At 44.6% G+C, this 26,892-nt stretch overlaps 1 protein-coding gene across 1 annotated transcript in view; it reads left to right on the plus strand.

The window, feature by feature from the left end:
* The first annotated feature begins 292 nt into the window (after positions 1-292).
* The window catches only part of SRRM4 (serine/arginine repetitive matrix 4), a 172,623-nt gene continuing 146,023 nt past the window's right edge, over positions 293-26,892 (plus strand). Inside the window, exon 1 of the mRNA XM_023212275.2 lies at positions 293-814. Coding sequence (XP_023068043.1) covers positions 684-814 — 131 coding nt within the window. The 5' untranslated portion in view covers positions 293-683. The remainder of the gene's footprint in view (positions 815-26,892) is intronic.

Consider the following 26,892-nt stretch of genomic DNA (forward strand, 5'->3'; position numbering starts at 1 on the left):
TGAGGAAGACCGGCGATGATGGGAGAAGAGAGGGGCCTGGGAAGCAGGATCTCCTGCCTGGCGCAGATTGGGGTGCCAGGATGGCTTCTCAGAGGGGTCAGCGCTGCAACTCGGTCGCTGCGGGGCCCTGGTGACAGGCACACGCCCCGCCCTTTCTCCTCCCAAGACCTGCGGGCTTTTGTTATGCAGATGGCGGCAGGAGGCTGAGCCTGAGGAGGAGGGGGTTAGTGAGGGGGAGGAGAAACCGAGAGGGGGGAGGAAAGTGCAGCTTGCGCGACCAGCCCCCTCTTCCAACGTCACATTGTGCGAGAGACAAAACCCGGGCGCGCCGGAGCTCACACGCGCACGCACACACATCCGACCCCGTCGCCTCTTCTCTCCTGGCGCTGCCCAGAAAGCCAGCCCTCCCTTCCCTTCTTGGGGCGCAGAGGCACAGTCAGCTCAGAGCGCAGCCAGGAGCCGACCCAGAAGGGCGAAGAAAATCCGGCGGACGAGCCTCCTTTCTCTGCTGCCTGCCCGGACTGGGGCGTCCCATCCCCCGTCCTGAACTCCGATCTCTCCCACCCCACCCCTCTCTGGGTTTCACCCGGACAGAGCCCGGAGCTAGGTGTCGCCCCCGTTTGGAATCCACGTTTCAGCACTTCGGACAGCGCCCCGGGCGCCCCGGCCCCTTTGGGTTGGCGATGGCGAGCGTTCAGCAAGGCGAGAAGCAGCTTTTTGAGAAGTTCTGGCGAGGAACCTTCAAAGCGGTAGCCACCCCCCGTCCCGAGAGCATCATTGTCGCCAGTATCACGGCCCGCAAGCCGCTGCCAAGGTAATGATCTCCTTCTTAAAAGGGGGATCCCGAAGGTCCCCCTTTCTGGCCTGTGCCCTATAGCCCGGAGGGGTGGATGCAGGCAGTCCGGCCAGGGCGCCTGTCTTTTCCCGTCACTACTCGGCGGCTCCCGCTGAAACATGGGAACTCATTGCTTGTGTGAGGTGGAAGATGGGAAGGGACAGGAATTCTTTGTGGGGGGAGCAATGCTCAACGGAACCCCGTAGCTCCTATTCAAGAGGTTTTGCTACCTGAGGGTGGGCGGTGCAGGTGGGGTACGACTTGACTGAAAAACTTTTCTTGGTGTCACAGTCCAGAGGGCAGGTGGGCCAAAGAATGGTGGATTTGAGGAGTTTGGGGGGTGTTGTACCAGAAAAGGAGAATTAAGCCAGCTCAAGCAGCGTTCAGAGATAGCACACATTTCCATCCTCGGCTCGGAAGCTAGCGAGCTTTGAACATTTTTGACAAAAGCCCATATGCTGTTGCCTCAAATACACCCAAAACAGCACCCTCCTCCACGCCTTTCTGGCGGCTGCTGCCGCTGCTGCTGAATTCTCTCCTCTTCAGCATCCAAAACCAAGACTCTGAGCTCAGGAGTCAGGGAGGAGACTTCCAAGATCGTGAAGATGATCTTGGAAGAGTTTTATTTTGTTTTTCTTTTTTGTTTTTTTTTCCAAAAAGAATCTGATTGCTTTGAACTCAGGGATGAGAACAGATCCTTGGATGGTGGTAGACATGGTGCTGATGGAAGAAAGAATAAGGGAAGAAATGAAAGAAAGAGGGGAACAGGAGGTGAGGTGAGAGGGAGGGGAGGTTGGGGGAAAATAGAAGCATTCCAAGATAGAGAAAAATCCAATTCTTTTCATAAATCATTCAATTTAGAGGAGTTTGAGAATGAAAGGAAGAGGGCTGTGCCTTCTGTCAGGGAAAATCAAGGCAGTATGAAAACTCATCTTTTGCTGGTGTTGGATGACTGGTTTAGTGGGAGAAAGGAAAGAAGTTGACCAGGGGGACCACTTGGAGGATTTATTAATCCTGGCAGTCTGCATTAGGGAGCAGATTGAAAACATGTCTGCAAAAGTGATTCGGACAGACTGAACGTCTGTTCTGGCACAACTGATTCTGAACTTTCCAGTGGGTGTGAGGTGGAAGACGTATGGGGAATTACGCCTGAAGAATCAAAGCCAGGCTGGAGAAGTTTTCTTCTTCACCGTCTTGTAGAGGATCACACAGTTCTTTAGAGAAATGGGTGTCCCATTTTAGGAATGGGTGGACAAGCAACACAACAGGCCAGTAGCGTGTAGCAGGCTGCAAGCTGAAGCAGCACCAGCCAGTGTTTGCAGATGGGAAGGAGGGGACACCCACCCACCCACTGACACAGGCTGGAGAAGGGGAACAACAATACCAAATGCTGTTAAAAGCTGATGCTTCTCTGCTTCGAAGGAGGTTCTTCGTATAGAGTTTTGACGTCAGTGGTTTTATCTTCCTGGGTTTCTGCTATCTATTCCACCTTTGGAATGTACCTACTGTTGGCTAATCAGGTGCTGCACTGGCCAAAGAAAATGCCCTTGTAGAAGGAACTAGAGGAAATTTCACTGGAAACTAGAAGTATGGCATTTAGTCCAGAGTCTTCCATCTATTTTAGGGGTCCGGGGAGAGAAAAGCGGATTCCTAGTGGTGTTTTGATTGAAGAAAACATACCTAATGTCCACCTTGCTTGGTACTTTCCACCTTTGTCTGTCTGTCTGTTACTTTCCTGCCCTTTTCTTGATCATATTTGCAATCACATGAATGGCGCACAAGGTCTTTCAACCCTCAGGCTTTCTGCAGCTTTTTGCTAATTCTAATGTAATCCTTCTGAGACTTTTATAATACTCCACTCCCCCTCTGCAACCAGTATCATTTCACTCTTGGTGCCTTTTCATGTCGTGGGTCTTCTTTGCCATAGAAACCACCCCTGGGGTGAAAGCCTGAGCCATAAGCCCTCGATTTATGTCATGCTAGGAGAATCCTGTGTAATACTTCTGTAATAGGCGTGGCCTCTCTGTAGAATAGATTCCAGTTTTATAGCTGTTACTCCTGGTTTGGGGTAGAGAATGAGAAGGGAACATTTGTTTCCAAGTCTTCAGGAAAGGTTGGATTGGAGTTGTCTTTTAACAGACCAGATAAAACCTGAATCATCCCCATTCTCACCCAAGCCAGCCACATCCAGTGACATTCAATTTCCACTTCCTTTTCAACATTCTACACTTACTTAAGGGTGAAAGTACCATGTTTCCAAAGCTGAGTTCTCAAGAGAAAAGAAGATAGAGGCATTGGCACAATATCAGCTGTGTTTTGGTGGCTTCCTCTAGAGGCAATCTGGGGACTTGGTCTCATCAGAAATGTTGTTTAGTTCCATGAGTCAAGCCCAGATCACAGTCGGCAGACCAGCACATGTAGCAGTCTGCAGGGGGATGGCAGAGAGTGAGTGGAGGAACCACTAGTCAATCCTGTTGGTGACACACTTAATATTTATTTATAGATGAAGGCCACCCCCCTAAATAAACTTCCTCAGGATATTTTAAGTCTATCTCTGAAGGTAATTTAGCACCAGGATAGAAACATATATTCAATTCATTGATTTCATAGCAATATGCATACATCATGCAACTGCAATCCAAGCAACCCCCTGCTTAGTCTCTCTTTCTCCTCTCCCCCTCTGTGAGGCATACTTGGTGAGGCAATATCTTTATAATGTATCAAATTGCAACCAGATGTCTGCCTCAAATGTCAGAACAGTATAGCAGAGTGGGAAGCAGTATATCATAGTGGTTAAGAGCTCAGACTTGAGCATAAGACAACCTGGATTCATGTTCTGGTTCTATCATTTACTAGCTGTGTATCCCGATCAAGTAGTTTACCACCCTGAGCTTGAAAATAGAAATAATAACAGTAGCCCCTCAGAGAACAGGTTGTAAGGATTGAGTTAGGTAAAGCTCTACCCCTGTGTGTGGTACATGGTGTTGTTTAGTAGACGTTGACTCTGGAACAAAGCTTATAGTGGCCAAAAGGAAAGCAACAACTCCTCATCATTGGGTTCTCCATGCCTACCCATGTCTCCCCCAAGTAATGCTGACAATTTTTATTGGGATTTCAACTCCTGATGGACAACTACATTCAGATGAAATTAACACACATGAGACAGGGTAGAGAGTGGTCCCATAATCCTCATCTCTGAGAAAAGGTTAGCTGCTTTCTGATCTGACTGTTTCAGTTAGGGAGTTGGGGATAATACATAATTATCCGGATTCAGAATTGAATGGTATAACATTTCCATGCAGCATTCTGTTGGTTTGTGTAGAGAGGACCAGGTACTGTCAGTCTGAAGAAAGCTCAAACTCCTTGAAAAATCACAATTTTAATCCCATGGTTTCATCAAATCTACAGTGACTATGTGATTTATAGTTTATATCAAAATGTCTTTAAGAATGAAAGAGGGTGTTGTTAGTAATTATTCTAGGATGGAAGATCTAACAGAGATAATCCCAGGCAAACCAGGATGTAGAGTGGTCCTTGTCAAACTTTACCTACCAGCAGGGAGGGAACCAGCATGAATTGATAAGACATGTGAATCTCTAAAGTGTAGAGAGCCACCTCCCTTTTATCTCCACCCAAGAAGGGTGGTCATTTTGCCTGGCATTAACTTTCATAATTGCTTAGTCTAGAAAAGTTCGTACCTAAGAAGTTTCAGCTCGGCAAAAACCTAATGCTTAAGGCTAGATCAAACCACAATATGATTTCATATCACCATATCGACAAATAGTAGCAACTAAAGGCTTAATGAACATGTAAAAATCATTTGAAATTAGCATATCAATTGTTTGTGGATGCATGAGTGTTAGTAAAGGACTAGAAAAGAGATCCCCTTAAATAGAATGCACATTTTCCTTACAATTCTTTTAGCAAGCTATTAATTTTCTTCGAAAATCCTTTCTACTCAGAAAAGACCAGAAGCAGACTTCATCCCAGGCCCTGTCCAAAAGGCCATAAATTCCAAACTATTGGAGATTTTACTGCATAAAGGGAAATTGTAAGGCAGAAAAAAAATGCCTTTGAACCATTTAATTCAAGACTCCCCTTGGTGCCAAGAGATCAGTTAGCACGTTTGTGCTGACTTGATCACCAGGAGCAGAGTGAGGGGCTGTTGAGAGGCGATTTTCTGGCAGCAGCCTGTGGTTAAGAGCCAATGTACTGAGGGTCACAGAAAATGCTTGCCCTGGCAGTGAATGAGCGTTTTTCTCTAGGAAGGGAGTGTTATTGTTTGGGTCAAACCTTTCTCCTTTTGAAAGGCGAAATTTGTTGAATGGGATGCAGGGGTTGGTTGCAGGGGTCATTTCTGACATTCTGCTGTGTTCACCTGGCAAATATGCTATCTTAGAGAAGCAGGATGTGGTAGATGTTCAGTGAATGTTGGATGCATTAATTATATGAGTGTGCATGGTTCAAACCCAGCAACAGATTAGCTCTCTCCCCACCCCACCTCCAATTCTGAGACACTGAGGCTTCTGATCAATGCAACTTGAAAGACACACACACTGCAAATACATTTGACTCTCCCTGGTGTCAGAATGAGGTTCCCTAGATAGAGACATCTGTCTGGCTGGGCAAGTAGACATGTTAACCAGTACGGGGGCAGGAGCTTGGACTAAATGCCACTTGGATGTGCTTTCTAGGCCTGTGAGTCTCCATTACCTCCACCCCAGCTCCAGGCTACCAAAAAAAGGGAACATCCCTAAAACCCTAACTCCTTTAATAGGGAAGGAAGCCTGGGTCATGTGCCTTCTTCTCCACGAACACTTCAGGTGTGCTGCAGAAGCACAATACATTTAAAAAAAAAAATCCTATTTTTTTTTTTTTTTCAGAGTGGCTGGATTTACCTTCCTGTGAAGTGGAAGAATTCACAGGGGCTTAGCAAAACTAGAGCTCTTTAATTGCTTGTTCTTAAGACTTTCACTGAAGTGTGATATGAAGAATGATGAAGAGTTTGAACTCTGAAGTCAAATCTATCCAGGCTCAAATCTTTCTTTGCTATGTGCAAACTGCACGACCTGCTAGTCACTTCACCTCTTTGTGTCTCAGCCTCCCCACCTGTGCAATACTCCTCTATTGGGGTTGTAGTGAGGAGTGAATGAGATAATTTATGTAAAGAGCATGGCACTGTGCCTGATACAAACCCAGATCTCCATAAAGCAGATGCCCTTGTGTACTATGCCAGGGGTTACCCAACGAGATGCAGAGAGGGGGGATGCTAAAGCCCCTTACTACCTGAGCTGTGCTTGTTCAGTAGTGATGCTTGGGTTCTGTGGACTGGACTCCTGAGCACTCCAGTGCTCTGTATTCACTTTTAAATGTGGTTTTGGTGCTCCCTAAAGAGCCACTGGAGATTGGTAGAGCTGTTTAAAACATTTGACAGACCCCAAGAGCACACTAATCAGAGGAAGTGTTTTATTTTATTGGCTGCAAATGTTTACAGGCTATGAGACTTGGCAAGCAGCTTGACCTTCTCAATCTCAGTTTTCTCATCCGTAAAATGGGGCTAATAATAGCAGCTCCCTCCAAGAGCTGCTGTGAGGACTGGATGAGCTAATTTATGGAAAGTGCTACTTGGCACCCAGTCAGGGCTCCATCAGTGTTGGCTCTTGCTATTAATAATAAATGATAGGTTTTTTCATTACTATTTGCCAGGTTCATTGGGGAGAAAAATGTTGAATGTCCTCCTGTGAGAGCCTCAGAGTTTAGTTGCAAAGGTAGATACAACGTAAGTACATATTTCATAAGGCAGATAGTCTTCTTAGGTTTTAAAATTAGTTTTTACACAGTAACTGCATATATTTGGGGGGTACATAGTGATGTTGTGATACATATAATGTACAGTGATCAGCTCAGTGTAATTTAACATATCCATCATCTCAAACATTTATAATTTCTTTTATTAGAAACATTCAGTATTTTCCTTCTAGCTATTTGAAACTGTAAAACATACTATTGCCTTAAGTACGATAATGTAGAGAGAAATAAAGACAGAAGAATGTAAAAAAAAAAAAAACAAACAGCGGAGTGAGAGACGCTTAATGAAGCTTGGAGTCCCTTGCTTATAGTCACACAGTTATTTTTAGTTATCTGATCTGCAAAATGGGGATGATTCTATTTTATCAACTTTATCTACAAATGCAAGGGATGATCAGAAAAAATCAGACTTTGCCCCCAGCAGGGTCCCGAAGACCATTTCTTTTCCCAGGAGAAAAAGCAGGCTAAACTCTCTGAGAGGAACATTAACTGCTAGGGAATAGTCAATGCTAGTGGAGGGGAGCTGTGGAAGGGAGCTGCTCATATAATATAAATTTTCCAGCTCAAGGATGCAGTCTCTGGTGTGGGCTATTAGCCTTCTTGTCCTTCATGGACTAGCTCTGGCTAATAGGAAATCCAGTCTGCATTCCACGAACAACCACCAGTGATGGGGAGATTATATAGCAAGCCTGCGACTGTTGAAGATAAAATTAATCACAGGGGAATGAATACACAAAGTGGAAGAAGCTGCACATTGGCTAAAAAAAATTAAGTTGTACTTTCATTCATTTATTCAGTCATTCAACATTTTTATTGAACCACTACTCAACGTAACAGTGAACGAACACGGGAACTCCCTATTCCCATGGAGGAGAAAGACAATGAATGAAGAACCAAATAAATAAATGAGAGCTGGTGGTAATGCATTCTGTAAAGAAGAATAAAGCCAAGGAAAGGAATAGAGGGTAAGGGAAGGAGCTGCTTTGTTGGACAGCATGATCAGGGACCTGAATGGAGAGGTGAGCTGTGAGGATAAGTGAGAGAAAATTGTTTGAGGCAGAGGGAACAGCAAGTGCAAAGGCCCTGAGGTAGAAGGATGCTTGGTGTATTTGAAAAATAGCAAGCAGGTCAGTGTGGCTGGAGCAGAGTGAGTGAATGGGAGAGTGACAGAAGAGGATTCCCAGGATGCAGGCAAAAAACAGATCAAGTGGGACCTTGTAAGCCAGTTTAGGAAATTCCGAGGTCCTACGCTGGGGGCAGGAGGTGGTCCCAGGGGGGTTCTTGCCTTAGGCAGAGTTCCAGGTCTGATCTGCTTCTCTTGACTCCTCTTTCCTGACTCTGATGCAGCCAGGGATGACTTTGAACAGCAGTATCAGAAGCATGGCTGGGCCCCTCCATGTGTTATGGACAAGCATGAAATTTACAGTCTCTTTGACTGTGATCAATCAGATCAGGAAACTTTAAAGACGCTATTTAGACTTCCAAATAGCAGTGACAGATTTTGTTCCCACAGTGCAAGCGTTTGGTCTCTCATATTCATGCATGCAAACCTAGACTACCCCTTGCACCCAGTAGCCCCCTCCACTGCATACTCTTGAAGCCACAATCTGCTCTTTCTCTCTCTCTCTCTCCCTCTGTGTATCTCTCCCCAGCACCCATCTCCCTACACCTTCCAGCCCTCCACTCCATTTGAAATTTTGCTGAGGGAGCTCCCTTATGCTACAGCCAGTGTGCGGAGCTCCATGAAATAAAACACTGAATTAAGATGTCATAGAGACAAAGCCAAAACAAATACAGGAACAATGCTGAACCCTAAAACAGTCATTAAGTAATTCATGTCTACATGTGTCTGTTCAAAACAAATATTAAGATCTTCCGGACGCAAATATTTCTCATTCGGAGAATCCCCTGGTTGCTGGATTCCCAGAGCTTAGATACCGCCGTTGGACAGCTTTGCTGAGTACAAACACCAACAGATCACTGTTCTCTGGCTTCATTAAAAGTTAAGCTTAGGCAACTGAGCAGGAATTTAGAAAACAGTTGCCACTTCTGCAGAAAGAAACGTGCCATTTGGGCCTGAAGCGTGCATCCTCATGGTATGTGTGCATGCTCACTTGTGGTGGGAATGTGTGTGCTGATAGCCTGGTGTTACTACGTGCCTCGCCCTGTGCTGAACACATTTCATCTCTTATCCAGTTCTATCCTTATAATAATTCCAGAATAGAGGTGTCTTCAAGACCCTATTTTACAGATGAGAAAACGGAGGCTCTCAGAGTAGACATGACCGCTCACAGACACATGGCTGGTAAGAGTCAGAACTGGAATGAGAACCAGAGCTCTTAACCAACATGTTTATAGGATAAGACACTTTGCAGAGGAGGGAAAAATGATATGAGAGAAGGGAGGTAAGCCCTGGGAATCCAGCAACCAGAGGAGTCTCTAGATGAGAAACTTTTGCATCCGGAGTATCTTGCTATTTGTTTTGAACAGGCACATGTAGATGTGAATTGCTTAATGACTGTGTCAGGCTTCGGCATTGTTCTATTTGGTTCAGCTTTGTCTCTATGTCATCTTAATTCAGTGTGTGCCCACGATCACACGGTGTGTAAGTGATGAAAGCAGGAGCTGAATTCAGGTCCGTCTGATTGCAGATATATTCTTCTTTCCTGGCTGGACTTCCTGCCACTGTGGTTTGGGTTTTAAGGTTGGGGGTGTTTTTGTTTTGTTTTGCTCATCTTATTTTACGTTCAATCAGCTTAGGTGATTGCCATTGTTATAATCCCATCTCATACCACCTGCAGCAATACTGCTTTCCTCTCTCCTTGCCCCTGTTATCCGTTATCCACATAGACCCAGAAGAACCTCTTTGAAAAGCACATCAGATCATGTAAGCCCTCTCTCACTCCATCTAAAGCCCTCTACCACTTTCTCATGTTTGTGTTTTTTTGGTTTGTTTTTGTTTTGAGACGGAGTCTGGCTCTGTCGCCCAGGCTGGAGTGTAGTGGTGTGAACTCAGCTCACTGCAACCTCTGCCTCCCAGGTTCAAGGAATTCTCCTGCCTCAGCCTCCCAAGTAGCTGGGATTACAGGCACCCATCACCGCATCCAGCTAATTTTTGTGTTTCTTTTTTTTAGTAGAGACAGTGTTTCACCATGTCGGCCAGGCTGGTCTCGAACTCCTGACCTCAGGTGATCCACCCTCCTCAACCTCCCAAAGTACTGAGATTACAGATGTGAGCCACCATGCCTGGCCCCATGTTTAAGTATACAGAGCCAGCTCCTTGCCATGGCCTCTAGCCTCTTCATGGTCCAGCTCCTGCCCACCTCCCTGAGACCATTTCTAAAATGCCACCTCTCACTTCCTCTGGTTTAGTTGTATCTTATTCCTTTTAGTTACTCACATTTCCCAGGCTCCTTCCTGCCATGGAGCCTTTGCACATGCTGCTAGGAAAGCTCTTCCTCTCCCCTGGTGCCTGATTTATACCTACTCCACTTTCCCGAGCTCAGAGTAAATGCTATTTCTTTGGGGATCCTTCCACAATGCTGCATTCGAAGTCATACCCCTCATTACAGACATTATTTTCTTATCACCGTTTTCAACATGTTTGTAATTGTATGTGGACTTGGGTGATCATTGGCTAAAGCATGCCTCTCCTAACGGTTGAGGCATCATGAGGAGAGGGACTGTGACTATGAGCTCCTTGCTGAATGAATCTCTTTCCCCAGAGACACCGCAGGGGCCAAACACATGTTGGTAGAATGCATGAACTGTAGCACTTTCCTCTCAAATCACTTTCGCACCCAATAGTCCGAACCATATGGAACTGCCAGTATTCAAAACCAGCAATGTTATTTCCTCTGATTCATAGGAGAATTGTTTGAACCACTGGGGCTGGGGACCATGCCTGTCTCATTCCTTGTGGTATTACAGCACCTAGTACAGTGGCTCAAGGTTGGTAATCTTTAAATATTTGTTAAATAAATTGTTAATGAGGACAATACAACCATAAGCACACTGTAAAGATGAGAAAACTCAGAGACCTACAGAGGTGTAGTATTAGAATCGTAGAACTAACAGGACCTTAGGGATCACTCAATCTCATTTTACATGTGGAGGGCTGAGGGATAGGTTTGATAACATGCTTAATATATTGGAACCATAGTGTGCATGTGTAATTTGTAAACAAATACACATATATTGGGGTTTTTTTCTCAGCATTTCTCACTGAGAGAGATATGAGATAAAAGAAACTTTGGGGTCCATTGATCTAATTCAGCTCCTCTTTTAGCAGAAAGCAACACAAAGCCTGCAAAGAGAGATTTGCCTAAGGTCTGTAGCCTGTAGGTGAGCTCTGGGTTCAGAGAAGTGATGTTTGCCCAGCCTCAGGGCTCTTGTTTGAACTTCTCTGCTGCGACCAGGTGATCAGACACTGGTTCTCTCTGGTGACCCCACCCACGCTGTGAGACATGACATCCCTCCCCCTCAGGGTATCCTGTGGCACCTGCTGCCCACCCACTGGTCTGGGGATCCTGTCCATCCGTACCCAGCCTGTGCCTAGCAGAGCAGGTGAGCAGCTCTGGGTGTTTCTGGAATCAGATTTCAGAGCTTCGCTGATAAGGGGCTTTTGTTTGGCCAGTGTTTTGCCCCAGCCTCCTGTCCACAGCCAGGTGGCAGGTGATTCTGGGACCCAGCCCACACCTGGAAGGGGTAGGTATCTGAGCAGTGGCGCAGGATTTATCATATGGATGGTTGTTTGCTGCAGGAAGGAGAGGCCGTCATCATTATAGCACCTTTCAATGGTCAGTTCTCTATAAATCCTCATTGCCTCACTGTGGCACTTAGTCTACTGTCAGGATGAGAAGGCAGCCAGAGGGGACCTTCAGAATTCAAATATAGCATCTTAATTTGATAGATGGGGAGACTGAGGCACAGAAAGAGCACAGGGCATTCCACATTGCATCAGAAAATTAGTGCCAAAGCTGTAGCTAAAATATGGGCTGCTTGGCACCCAGTCCCAAGACACCACACTGCTCAGAGTTCCCTGGGGAAACAAGACAGAAAAATCAATGTATTCACATTTTACAAATGGACTAATGAGGCTCAGAGATGTGAAATGATTTTCCTAAAGTCACACCATGAAATAATGATATATCATGATTATTGTCACCGTTAAACAGTTACTATTGATCTTGTTTGATCCTCAGTAAGTACCAGTGTTACATCCATTTTAAAGACGAAGAAACTGAGGCTTAAGTTCTTATAAAGACCTGGAATAAGCTCCAGATCTCTTGACTCCAAGTTCAGTGCCCTCGTGCCACAGTGGGGCAAGATTTCTGACCCCCAAGAGGTTGTGCACTGAGCGGGGATCACTAGGCAAGGGTGGGAACAGTGTGACTGTCTTTAATCACTGACCCAGGCTGCGCTGCCTTAAGCAATCCCATTCAATCCCTCTCATTTCTGTTCACCCACAGAGTGTGCCAGCATCATGCCTTCTTCAACTGCTCTCTATATACTGTATCTTTTTCCTGCATGGAGAGTCTCTTAGAATGACATTCCTCCTAATGGCCTCGGGGGCATGGAGGGATTGGAGTGGACCCCCAAAATCGAAAGGGGAACCCAGAGATCAGTAGCCTTAGGAAGAAACACCATGTACCCCATTATGGAAGGGACAAGACTGAGGCAGAACAGGCCCGAAACTGCAGAGGGAAGAGTGCATGTGGGTCAGGAAACCTTCTTTCCATGGTGGGTCCTGGTTGTATATGGCCCCCAAAGAAAAGACACCTTGACAGCTAGAAGAAGTAGGGGTGGCCTCAAGATTTCTATAGCTCAACCCTCCCTAACTCTTCATTTTACAGAAGGAACCTGGCACAGAGTAGTCAAGTCACTTGCCTAAAGTCTCACAAGCAATCAATGGCATTGACAATAGGTTCATTGCAGGGCACTTGTGGGTTTTTGGAAAGAGAAAAACTAGTATGATTGCTTTCTGCTGGGTGCTATAACATATGCCTGCAGCCCCAGCTACTCGAGAGGTTGATGCAGGAGGATCCATCCCTTGAGCCCAGGAGTTCTGGGCTGAAATGTGCTATGCCAGTGGGGTGTCTGCACTAAGTTTGGCATCAATATGGTGACCTCCCAGGAGCTGGAAACCACCAGGTTGCCTAAGGGAGGGTAAATTGGCCTAGGTCAGAAACAGAGCAGATCTAAACTCCCAGGCTAATCAGTAGTGGGATCGTGCCTGTGAATAGCTACTGCATTCCAGCCTGGGCACCATAGCAAGACCCTAACTCTAAAAAATATAGTAAAAATCAATAAAAAATAAAAACGATTGCTTTCCACTGACCACTCCTATCCACACCCCAGAACACCGGCTGTTCCACCTTGGTTCTATAGCATTTATGTCCTTTTAACAAATCAGCTCTCAGACTGTCCCCACGTAGTGGTTTGAATGCAGGAGCTAGAGGCTATGATCTAAGTGCTCCTAGATGCTTTCAATGTTTTCCAGGGACGCTCAGGCTGAGGCTTCCACCACAGAGACTCCCAGCTTACGACTTGGGCAAGATGCCATTTCAGCCATCTTGATGTTTACTATCCTTACTCCAGTTCTTAAAAGCCTTTTGCCTTTCCCCTCCCTGGAAAATAGTGTGCTCTGCATTCCCACCCCTCGTAATCCTCCAACCCAAGGAAAGCATCAACTCCCAGTCACCAAGCAAATGTTAGTTCTGACGCATGCCAAGGGAGGGGTGTTGTGTAGTTAGAAGAGTTCTGGCTTTGCAGGTAATGTGCTCGGGCTTGAATTCTACTCCATCACATAGTAGCTGTGTGACCTTCGGCAAATCCCTTCACTACCCTGAGCCTCAGTGCCCTCTTCTGTAGTATGGGGACAAAATTCTTAACTCGAGTGGTTGCTGATTCCTGGTATGACTGAGTATTTGCAATGGTTGCCTTTGGCCATTCAGGCTCATGTTCAAAAGCGAGTCAGTTTGATGGTGGTGGTGGAGTGAGAAAAGACACTGGATTACACCCCTGATCAAGAAGGCTAAACCTCACAGTTCATGGGTTCCATTCTCTGTTACGCAGATGGAGAGAAAGCCTCAGAGAGGGAAAGGCATTTGCCCAAAGTCATATAGTGAATGGGAATCCAGGTCTCCTCACCCCTAGAGTTCACTTCTCTGCCTCGGTGACCTCATAAATGTCAATTTTTCAACTTCTTCATCTGTCAAAAGGATTAATAATAGTTACTAATAACAGTTTCTGACTACTTACTGTATACCCAGCACTGAGAAAAGTGCTTTTTCTGCAATATGTCACTTAATCTGCTCAACCACCTTTTGAGGTAGATACTGTGACAATATCCATTTTGTAGATGAGAAAATTAAGGATCAGAGAGGTAAGTGATTTGTCTAACTTACACAACTATGTAATGTCAGAGCCAGAATTTGAATCCTGTGCTGCTAACTCTCACTAACTCTTACTGGGGACACCTGTTCTACCAATCGCCTGAGATAAGAGAGATGAGAAAACTTAGGAGCACCATATGGAAACTAGGAAATTCTTGACAAGCTGTTTATATCTTCCAATATGTGGCTCCATTCTGCTCCATCCCAGTGCCACAGTGGCACATCAGAGAGAATGTGGCTCAGTATGTCTGTCCACTTGCACTGCCCTATAGTTCTATTTTTGGAACTTGCCAGTTTGATGCTACATTAGTGTAGAACCCTTTCTGGAAATAAGTTTCTCTAGGAATGAGAAAAAGACAAGGAGAATAAGTGTTTCTTGAGTGAGAAATTTGGGACTTCTAATTGCAGTGCTTACCCCAGGCTGACCCAGTTAGGTGCAGCCATTATGCAATCATGGTTATTCTTCAGATGCACAATACTTTATGTTTGCTGAGAACTTGATTCATGCATCTACCCTTCCGCCCATCCATTTATCATGCATTTACTCATAATCTATTCCTGCATCCATTTGTTTATCCACCACCACCTATTCATCCATCCATCCACCCTTTATACATCCGTCAGTCAAGCAACAATTGAGGCATTTATTATTTCATTCACCCATCCATCCATTTTCCAACGTTTTGTCTATTCATCCATTCTACAACTATTTTCTTTTTCCTTTTCCCATTCATCTACCCATCCATCCACCTCTGCATCCAACCAACATTTATGGAGCATCTAATTTGTGCCTTTCTTCACCATTTCTCTGCCTTTATGGTAAAGTTAGATTTATTCATTTCATTCAACTGACAGTAGAAACTAACTACCAGTTCAAATTATCTATTTCAAGACCACACAGGGATAAAGTTAAACCTGATCTTGCAGTCCTAGTTCTCTCCAAAACACCTTAAAACATTGTGGTTCCAAAGAACCACAGGAATCTTGGGTTTGTTTTTCTTCTCTGAGGTCTTTTGCTGTGCATATTTAAATAATCATGCATATTCATTTATATCAGAAACAAAGGATCACAACAAATGCTGTGACCCTTTTTCACTTGTGCAAAAAGATTTCATATATGCAAAGCACAAAAAATAAAATTTTCTGTATTCTCAACTTGCTTTCATTTAGGTATGGGAGACATGTTTATGAATAGTGACTAGAAAGCAGGGCAGGAGTTAATAGTATCAAAAAGAAAATTAAGGCCTAGGCAGGTAAAGTGACTTGCCCAAGGTCATAAAAGTTAACATAAATGCTGTGTAATTTAAAATAACTTCAATTCCTAAACTAAGCTCTCTGTTAGGCAATTTATAGACAGATTTCACTGAATCCTCACCCCAACTCTATGTAATAGGTATCATTGTCTCCATTTTAGGGATGGTAGATGTGGGACTCAGACAGTCTAAGCGACTTGGTCAAGGTTATCACTTTGTAAGGGTCAGAGTTAGCACAGGCATGCTTGCTTCCACAGTTTTCTCTTTCATAAAACTTTTCCCAGAGTCAAGGTCTGGAGTAGAAAACGTCACCTGTGAGGCCCAACTGTTCTCCTGCTTCTGAGTTTCTAGGTGATTACTTCAGTGGAAGTCCATTCCAAGACGGGTTCAGATAGAGGAGGAAGGTTCTGCACAGAGATGAGGTGGACCTCAAGGGGCTGAATGGGGCAGTGGTGGAGTAGCGATGATCCCAGCCTGCACTGGGCAATCACTCAGAAGAATCAACCAGCCAGGAGGTGTCTTCTCAGCAAGAAGGTTATCCATGAAGAGGAAAAACCCTTCAAGACAAGGAAACAAGAGATATTAGTTAACCATATGTGCTCTTGATCACAGCTCAACTCAAAGATGGCACCCCAGAGGGGCATGAACTGAGTCGCTGGAAATGAGGAAGGTGTTGGGAGGAGTGGGGTAAACATTCTCTAAGCACCAGATTTGGTAGGGATTTCCATTTCTTTATACTCACTTGTGGAGTGATTGAAAAGAGCCTTGTAATGTAAAGGAGAACACAAGCCCAGTGAGGATGTTTTATTTACCCAGGGCTGCCCAACTTGGCAGAGCTCTGACTGTTGGCCATCAGTCCACACACATTACTGTGGAAGCGTCAATCATCCCGGCCATGTGGCACCTTTCTGGTCTTATGGTTCTCTCTCTCTCTCTCTCTCTCTCTCTCTCTCTCTCCCTCCCTCTCTCCCTCTCTCCCTCTCTACCTCTCCCTTCTCTCCAGCCTGGAGGCAATCTCTTTCTATTCTGAAGAAATCTTTCTTCCTTTGTGTTTCTTCATGATTCTCTCCTCAGTCCATAAATCCCTTCCCCTAAGGGCTTTGACTTTTCCACAAAGCAAAAGTGAAAACACTCTCATATTCTTTCTGTTTTCAGCCTGACACATGCCTCCCTGAGGCAATAAGAGTAGAACCCATGGCCTGCTTAAATGGTGAAAAAGAAAAGGGGAAAATATAGGGAGAGGAAAAAAAAATCCACATAGATCAAGGTCTCAAAATATTGTTCCATTGCACATGCAACCTCTCCTTTAAGCTGCTTAAGCTTCTGAGGTGGATACTGTCATTATCTCCAGTTTTCAGAGGAGGAAGCTGAAGTGTGGGGACATTATGTGCCTTCTTCACGGTGACACAGCTAGGAAGTGGATCCAGGATTCAAACTCAGGCTTGTAAGGCACTAATTGTCAAGTTTTTAACTACCACATCCTACTGACACACTACCTGTGTGGAAAAAATATGTATCAAAACTATTCCCTAAGGAAAATTGACTTGCCCAAGATTGTTTGGCAGGTCAGTAGAATGGGAACCAAGCTTGCTGGTCAGAGGCACATCCATCAGGATCTACATGTAATGGACACTATCTGCATACATCTTGGTCTAAGGGTCACGTAGCTTGGTCTCTGAGGAGGCTACATTCAACAACCAAAAAAAAAAAAAAAGTTCAGAAAGGGAAGAGATATTTCTTAGAGTGCCAGCCAAGCTCCAGAACTGTGCAACTGAGTGGATAAGAGCAATATGGCAAAAAAAAAAAAAAAAAAAAATCATAGAGTGTCAACATCTCTAACTAATTGGTAGTGGTTGTCTGGAGCACTGTGTTGAAATGGACTCTAGGGCTATATCTGAGATCAGTAGCAAAGAGTGCTTGGATCAGTTAGTAATGTCTGTCATTCTTGCAGGAATGGGAGGTTGTAGCATGCATACTATGTATTTATCTTTCCTGCACCTGGGAGGGGATGCTACAGCTTTTGGAAGAATCAGATCAAGTGCTAACTATTGAACATTTACTACACTGTTGGTGCCATGCTCATCACATTCACTATTTCATTTAACGTTATCACTGGATTCCCTCTCCTGTCACATTTTGCAAAGGAGAAAACAGAATGTCAGAAAGGTGAAGTTACTTGCCCAAGGCTAAAGAAGCTGGTCCATGGCTAACCAGCTATGATAATTACTATGCAATACATAAACAATTAGGTTGATCAATAGAAATGTCAATAGAGAAACAATCCCAGAACCTGTTAATTGGTGTTCGAATGTATATCTTTGGCCAGAGGGCTTTGGCTTGTTTATCTCTCTATTCCCAGTGACTAGCACAGCGCTCTGGACACAAGTGATGCCCAATTCATATTTATTTAGAACTGTCAACAGGCACTGCACAAGACAGTGTTTCAGAGTGTAAAGAGATTTTGTTATGCATATAATGGGAAAGTGTCTAGTTTAAGGTTGGGCATGACTAAGTACACAATAAATATTTGTATAATCCAAGAGTGATAGAGGAGTTGGCTACTGGGTGGGATCAGGAAGACAAAATGAAGACAATCTTGGTGAAGACAGGACAAAGGTATTCTTTATCCTATCTGGAAGGATGTGAGGGGCCCAAGAACCAGCCCCCACACTGCTGATTGCTAGGATACCAAGCGATGCAGGCACATTTCATGATACCATCAGGCAAGTCCAGGAGGGAGAGTCCTGCACCTGGGGAGCTATTTCTGGCCATGTGTTCTGCCAGCAGTGTGCTGGGAGGCTGCAGGAGCCGGATCTGCTGCTGGGGCTCTGGAACTCAGAGTCAGGACAATGACAGCTTTGTCTTGCCAGGGGCACGTGAATGTCATGGCAGGAGGGGAAGGCAGCAGGGAGGGGCGGCCTCAGGGAGCCCAATCTTATTCCACCACATCTTTTCCCAGCTGTGTCCCGCCTGTGTTAAGTTTGAGGGTGATTTATGTTATCTGCAGCATTGGCATATTGCATTTTAAAGAGTCTCAAATTATGAAATCACTGTGAGATTGGAAGAATTATTTTTTTCCATTTCATAGATGAAACAACTAAAACTAACACAATTATTTATAATAACAACAGTAACAACAGTGCATGTTAGGCATTATACTAAGCATTTCGTATGCTGTAACTTATTAAAGCCTTAGAATGCCCTATAAGACAGGGAATATTCTTATAGCTATTCTGCAGCTGAGGAAATTAAAGCTCAGAGAGGTCAAAACTTTATCAAACCCAGTCCCATCTGATTCCAGAGCCCACAGTCTATGCTACCTCTGCGTCAATCAACTAATTCACTTGTTAATTAATACTTTGCATGTATATAGTGTTTTAAATTTCCCAAACACTTTATGTATATTTGTGCCTTAGAGTGGTGCTCTAATACTAGGCACTAAGTAGAACAAGTACTATGTTTTGTTCACGTCTTTGACACATCAAAAATAATGCCAGGAGCTGGGAAGGTACTTACTGCTCTGCACTGTACTTTGTATAGTATTATGACACATGATATTTTGTATTTTGTACAGAACACACTACACAATGTGATACTTTGTACAGTACAGCAAAGTAACCCCTGTAGTATACTATATTCCACTTCCCCAAGCCTCAACTTTGTCATCTATAAAATGGGGAAAATAACTTTTTCCCAAGGCCTGTGACCACTGGAGATGATAAATGGGAAAAGTGCCCAGCACACCTCACACATCAAAGGAGTGCAATACGCTGTGGCTGCCAGCCACACACCTCGGAGTCGTTTTACAGAAGTGAGCAAATATTTCTCTTGCTGAAGTGAACAAGGTGACTGGCTAAAATAAGCCTACTCATCTGTAACTGAGGCGTAACACAAGTTTATTCTTGGCATTCCCTTTGCACTCCCAGTCTCTGGAAAAGAAGGGACTCAGACCAAGGAGCCGTGAACTTTCCAATACATTTGACACAGTGGACCCTGTGTTTCTTGTGACTGGCCCTGTACTAAAGACCTCAGTGTTCTTGGTCTCCATTTAGGCAAGGTCAGACCACAGCTTTAGTCAGAGTTGGTTTAAACTATTTCCAGGTGTAAGAGGCATCTCTGGGAAAAGAGGCAAAAGGGACAGAGAAAATATGTTTACCATCGGAACATAGATTTTGTGAGTACAAGTCATCTAGCCATGCACAGCCCTGTCCTTGGGCTATAATTATATTCGTTCTGAGTTTTCCCAAGAAACAGCTAGAAAGGGAGGCATTCTGCCAGAGCCTAACGTAAATGGAAGCTTATCACTCGTAGTCATGGGATCATTTGGCCAATGGGGGAACCTGGGAGGTAGGTGAGAATTTCCTTTCATTTCTTCTCCTCTTTCCTATGAATCTCTCAGACCAGCACCATTTTTCTGCTAAGGAAAGTGGTCTCTGGCTATGAGGAAGTGTCCATTGTCTGCACATGCCATTTGGGCTCAAAGAATAAGCAGAATAGCACCATCTCAGATTGTTATAAAAAGGCCATTAAATGAGGGTGGTATAGTTAAGGTAGGCAAGATTAGCAGCTAAAACAGATGAGCTCTGGGATCTCAGTGGCTTCATTGAGACATTCATTTCTTGCTCTTGCTCTTGTCTTAGTCCTTCCTATGTTAGTTGAAGGAGAGATTGCTTCTCATGGCATACAGGGACCCACCCTTATGGCATGACTTCAAAGTTATGTGACGTGGTGGTACAGCTAGAAGATGAGGAAAGTGAACAAAGTGGGAGAGGTCCCACCTACTCTTGACTGCCTCTGCTGGAAGTGACTCAACACTCCTCTTTAAATTTCATTGGTGAAAGCTTGTCACAAGGTCCCCTGGGTGCTAAGATAACTGGGAAGGGCAGTCTCATAGCATGTCTGAGTGGGAAGGGAAGGAAGTTTAGTACCAACCTCTCTCAAGGAAGGAATTGCCTTTCAGGCCAGGAATCACATATTAAGGTGAGCATCTTAGGCTTCTCTGAGAAGTTATTTCTCTATATGAGTGGAAGAGGGCAGGAAAAATAACAGTTACTATTTATTGAACAATTGCTAAGGATCAGGCACTATGTTAACATTTCCCAAGCCTTACTATGTTTCATATATAAACCCTGTCATTCATGTATTGTTATTTCTGTATTATAGATAAGGAAAACCCCCATGAGAGAAAGTAACTTGATCAGCATCACACAGCTAAGTGGGAGTAGTGGCTTATGCCTGTAATCCCAGCACTTTGGGAGGGCGAGGCAGGCAGATTGCTTGAGCCCAGGAACTTGAAACCAGCCTGGGCAACATGGCAAAACCCCACCTCTATAAAATAAGCAAAAATTAACCAGGTGTGATGGCTCATGTCTGTAGTCCCAGCTACCTGGGAGGCTGAGATAGGAGGATCCCTTGGGATCCTGGGAGGTGGAGGTTGCAGTGAGCTGTGATCACACAACTCCACTCCAGCCTGGGTGACAGAGTAAGACCCTGTCTAAAAAAAAAAAAAAAAAAAAATCACACAGCTAGAAAATGCTGGAGCCATGATCTATTCTGATTCTGATTGTAGGTCTGATTCTATAGCCTGTGTTCTTACTCATTAGACCACACTGCCTATGTGAAATACAGCTTTCAGTGTGGCCCTGAGGGATTAAACATGACGATAGACGAAGTGCTTAGCCCAGTTGCCTGACATGCCATTAGTCCTCATTAGATGCTGATTACGAAAAGAAAACAAGCAAAAAAAAAAAAAAAATTCAGGTTTCTCTTTGATCTTTGAGGAGTTATCTGCTCTGATGGTTTTTTCCCTTGTAAACTGGTATCCCATTTATTCATTTGTACATTGAGTTAATGTATCTACTGAACGTGTTCTATGGGCTTATAGTGCTAGGCACTTGGTTTGTGAAGATGAGCCAGATACAGCCCCTCCTCCCAAGGAACAGAGTGAGGGTATGGGATGGAATCATTCTCTCCAAATTCTTCTGGATTCTGAGAAATGGCACTGGGGTTGTCAGAAACCTGGGGTCTGACTGGACAGTTGGGACAGGATGAAAATCTAATTGATTAGAAGTGTTTATTTTCCATTTGTGGGGCAAACCAAGTAAGAAGGCATATAAAAGGAACTGTAATATTTTAATTTAGTTCTCTCCAGAAAGTTTTTCCTGTCTGATACCGCCTTATCTCTATCCAACTTAGGGCCACAATAGGCACCATTACAGTTCTCGGCTACCCTATGTACCGTGTTTGTTGCAGGACTAACATATGATACTAGGAGAGCCAATCTCAGCCCTTCCCTGGGGCTAAGTACAGAGGAGAGTGACTATCACTAGGCTCTAGTGGTGACAAAGGTCATGCTGGACAGGAAGGATCACAGTAACACCCAGCATCTATTAGGTGTCTACACCAAGGCCAGTGTTTACACCATGCTGCTGAACGCTGCATTTGAATGAAATTGCTTTAACCTCACAACCACCCTTCAAGGCGGGTACCTTTTCATTATCCTTATTTTACAGTTGAGAAACCTGGAGCTCAGAGGGGTGACAACACTCATTCAAGGTCCCACAACTAGTAAGGGATCAAGCAGGGGTTTGAATCCTAACCCTGTGCTCACAGTCACCATACCATACTGCTACCAGTTATTTCTATGTAGCTACCTCTGGGTCCCAGCAAGGAAGGGCATATGGGAAGAAGGCTAGGCTTGGGCTGCAACCTATGTTCAAAGACCAGGGGCAAGTAGATTTAACCCAGCCATTTGGACTGTGCTCTCTACTCCCCCTCATCCCCCGACACCAGCGTCATCCAATCTAAGACCCAAACTGAATAGCTCTGAGCCTTCACAGTTTCCGGCATATCCTGAGCCCCAGCCCCCAGGGCTCTGTAGCATCCTTGATTTTTGATTCTTTCAGGGACATGCTATAAAAGATTGAAGTCAGCAACTGCGTAGATTGCTGTCACAAATGAGGGCAATTTTATACATGTTTTCAGTTCCTATTTCCCCTCCTTGCTTTCCTCCAAGGATTTGAGATTGTTAAGCAGGAGAGCTGGTAGAGGTTCCAAGGCGAGGTCACCAACTGGAAATGAGGCACCTGCCAGATAGAGAAAACTACACATGGCTAAGATACCACACCCAGATCAGCTTCAAAAGCAAGCCCTCCTAATGGGCAGCAGAAAGATCAGAGGGGCACTGGAAAGTCTTGTCACCCCCAGTTCCCCAAGGGCTTGCTGCAGTGGCTTCAGGTCAGTCCTTTCCATGTATCTCCTCCACCTTCATATCTCAGTGGAAACCTTAGACCTCTTATCTTCATGGCTTCTTTTTCTCCAAAGTTCTCTTAAGCAAACCATCATAGAGAAAATGCTGAATTATTCTTTTATTCTCTCTATAGATGATATTCTAAATTGTCATATGAAGAGATGATCAGAATATGAAGGCAAAAAGTACAGGAAATAGAGTATGATAGAGATGTTTCAGGCTGTTAATTATTAATGAATTTTTAATTGATCAGTTATTTAATTAATAAATATATGTTCTAGTCTGGATTTCGGATGTTTGTGGGTTTTCTCAGCTTTTAAAAATGAGTCATGTGTTATGATCATCTTATATTCACCTTGGTACCAAACTCTATTTGAAAATTTGATCTTCTTTTTCTTAAAGAGGGCCTCCAAAATTGTGTAAACTGCAGGTCCCACACCCCTGGTTATGCTCCTGGTTCTAAGATTCTGAGACCATAAGATTCATGGTTTATATATTCCCCGGATCCAAGGTTTGTCATCTCCTGATCCCTTTAGGGTCACTCCCAACCATTCTGCTCCTTGCGTCCTGTGGGATATTGTTCATTAGAACATCCAATTCCTAGACTTCACAATCCTGGAAGTTTTCTGTTTGTCTCCCAAACATTTGAAGACAAGGACTGTAAGGTCCAAAGGGTTTAGGAAAGTACAGTAGCTTCTGAAGGCAGCTGCTCCTGAGAGGGGGAGCCTACAGCAGAGAGCTTCTGAGGAGGCCTGGTTTTGTTCAGATTTCTCCATTCATTTGGTTTCCTCCATTTTCCATCCTGCGGCTCACAGGCGGATTGAGAGAAATAGCCTCTAGGTAGCAAAGGGTGGATCACAATAAGGGCTCCAACCCCCTTCTTTTACAGGCAAGGAAATTGATCAGAATATGGCAGCCCATTCAACAAGTCAGCCCATTCAACAAGTCAGCCCAGCTGATAGCTAAGACTCCTTTTCTCTCCTCTCGGCTCCCCCAGACTCAGAAAAGAGGACAAGCACTGAGAAGGCACTTTACTTCCTGCCGAGAAAGAAGTGGGGAATGATTTTAAAGGCAGAAGCAAAGGCGATGTCCAGTGTCTGAGAAATAAAAATCTCCGTTGCCACCAAACCACAGACCCTTCTTCCAGGATCCATTTTCCTTTGTTCTCTTGGTGGAACCTGAGGCTCCCCACTCCACTATTATTTCACTCAATTTCAGGTGCACCCAACTGGTTCACCCAGAAAAGATTAAAACAGGCTGCTAGCAGTATCACAGTTGCTGTGGCTTCAGATTTTGGTGTTTCTGATTGCACAAAAACCTATTTGAAATAAACATAATAAAACTTTTACAACAGGCTCACTATAGGCCCCCAAACTCTGGCTGACTCTGAGGGAAAGGAGGAGAAGGGACAGTCAGGAACAGACTGTTCTGGAGCTCTCAGCTCAAAGCACTCGGGGATTAACGCTTTCCTGTCCCAACCCTGGAGAGGATGGATTCTAGTCTGTCAAAACAGAAGGAGCCCCATTTTATAGACAGAGAAACTCAGCTGTCCCACAGCTTCTCTGAGACGATCAATGGAACAGTCTTTGAGGAGCGTGTGGTGCAGTGGTTCGCAAACGTGGAGGCTCATTGGAATCAACTGGGAATCTTTTAAAAAGTACTGACACCTGGGCCCCACTTCCAGACATTCTTATTTAATTTGGGAAGAGACCTGGACATTGGGATTTTCTTAACCGCTCCTTAGGTGATCCTAATATGCACCACTGTGGGAAACTGCTGGTGTGGTGGAGAAGGGACAGGGAGGTGTGTATTTACATCTCTGTCCACTGTTTCATAACTCTATCCTTCAGCAATTACATGGGCTTCAGTCTCCTTCCCCTGTAAATTAAAGCTGACAGTGAAACCTACCTCATCCAGGGTCCAAGTGGGAATTAAATGAAATGATATGCATTAATTGTTTAAAGCAGCGCCTATCACAGAGTAATTGATCAATACGTGTTTGCATTATTGTTACTGATGTCACTGTTGTTACTTATCACTAATGTCATCATTTCAAGGTCTCGGGATGGGAAATGGGGGAATATAATTCCCACATCCATTGATGGTTGAATTAGGATTTGGGAGATCTGATTTCCTTTTTGACTGTTCTGACAACAAACAAGCTGTGTGACCTTGGGCAAAGCTCTTAACCTCTCTGAGTTTAGTTACCACATCTTACCAGATGGGTCTCACAGCCCCTGGCCATCTATTGTCCAGGAAGCTGTGAGATTCCAATAAGATAATGGATTTGAATGAGATTTGAAAACAGGAATGCACCAGAGGAATTTGAGATATGATTATGACGCCCATTGCATCCCCCTTGTGCCCCGGCTGGCCCATCTGTTCTGAGAGCTTTCCGTTCTCTCTCTGCCTCCTTTGGCCGCCAGTCCTGAGCTGCTCTATCTGACATTTGGGCAGTTTCCAGGGAGGATTCTGTCCCTCTTCCATCTGCCTCTCAACTTAACTCTTTCTCTCCCCTCTTTTGGTCTACCAGGATCTGATGCCAGGGCATGAGGCGATGGTGTGTGAGAAGAGACGCTAGGGAGTGACTACTCCTTCTTTTCCTGGTGTCAGGAAGTGGCCAGTTATCTTGGATTTCCCACCGTGGAAAAGTTGAAAAGTCCCTATGAAACCTTTTAGATAGACCAGGAGATGAGGTAGAATGGGAGGTAGAGGCAGGATTTGAACCCAGCTTCCTGGACTCCCAGATAGTGTCCTTCTGCTCCCCACTCCACACTCCACTCCATTGCCCTGAGCTCTTGGGGATGGGCTCTGCAATATGGGATCCCTCCTGGCTCCTCAATTTCTCTTGGAGAAGTTACTGCCTGTGGGAGAATATCAGGGCATGGGAGTTTGCTGCTTCCTTCAGGAGCCTGGGCTGTCTCCCAAGGACAATTTGTGTCCTTGGCCAGGTCATAGAGCTTCTGCAAGACTCAGTTTCCTCTGCTATTAATGGGAAAACCCACCACTGCTTCTATTGGTCAAATGCGACCACAAGCAAGAAAGAGTTTGCAACCTCTATTGCCTGAAATGCCAATGCTCCTGCTGGAGATGGGCATGGAGGTGGGTTGAATCTGCCAGGCCGATCTCCCCTGGCTGGAGACCGAGGCCAAGGCAGAGGCATCTGGGCTGCTCCGAGCTGTGTGGGCTGGGAGGAGCCTGCAAGAAGGCAGGGCCTGCTTGGGATTGGCAGCTGCGGGCCTGCTGGCAGATGGTCTCCTAAGTGGGCCACCTCAGGGTCAGCTTTATGGATTTGCACATTAACCCTTCCCTCCCCAGCAGCCCCGTGGCTGCTGGTTCTTTTTGACTTTGGCCTAACTAAGCTGTAGACTACACCCTGGCCCACATCTTATCACTCCCCAGCCCTCTCTGAGGACACGAACCAGCCGTTGCTCACGGAGTGCAATTTAAAAGTGTGCAGAGTCAGATTCTGAAACCTCATGACACTCAGAGCTGGGCAAGATTGAGAAGAGAACATCCTTTTAATATTCATCACTTGTATTAATACCCAGTTTTGTAAATACTGATGTACAAAAAAAAGAAAATATCATTGCACAGGATAACCAACATAAATATTTTGGAGTTTATCCTTCTAGACTCACTAACTTACTCTTACTTTATCTCTCTTCTTTCTCGTCTCTCTCTCTCTCTCCCCCTTTACCAATATGAGATAATATTGGACATGTTTTTTTTTTTATTCCGCACTTTTTAACAAATTTAGCAATAGTCTGAGTGCCTTGCCATGTAAATATCCATCCATCTCATCATTTTTATGCCTTTATAATGTTCTATTATAGGCATCTATCAAAAGAAATTCACCCATCTGCTATTGTTGGATGACACCATTAGATAATGAGGAAACAAACTCAGAGAGGTTCAGTGACTTGTCCAAGGTCACACAGCCTGGAAATAACAACTGGAACTTGAATTTTGGTCTTGGGACTTGAAATATGGTTCTCTTTTTTAGGTTAGAAGGAGTGAGGGTTTAGCAGCACTGCTCCTGTAAACCAGTATGGACCAATCCCACTTCAAGAGGGGCTCAGAGGAGTGTTGCTTTTTGATTGTTGTTTGGCTCGGTTCTGGGTTTGAATATCAACCCCATCTTGATTGACTGTGTGCTTTTGAGTAGCCTGATTCGCCTGTTTAGTGGGGAGGCTTCTTTGGAGCCTCAATTTCTTCTTCCATAAAATGAGACTATTAAGATCTAACTTGTCAGGCCATTAAGGGAATTTGTTGAGAAGAAACTGTCCAGGTATGTGGCACATAGTGGGTGCTCAGTGGTGAGGCTAATACTCTTCCATTGCTGCTAGA

Source organism: Piliocolobus tephrosceles, chromosome 10 (assembly GCF_002776525.5).
Source record: "Piliocolobus tephrosceles isolate RC106 chromosome 10, ASM277652v3, whole genome shotgun sequence".
Taxonomy (NCBI): Eukaryota; Metazoa; Chordata; class Mammalia; order Primates; family Cercopithecidae; genus Piliocolobus; species Piliocolobus tephrosceles.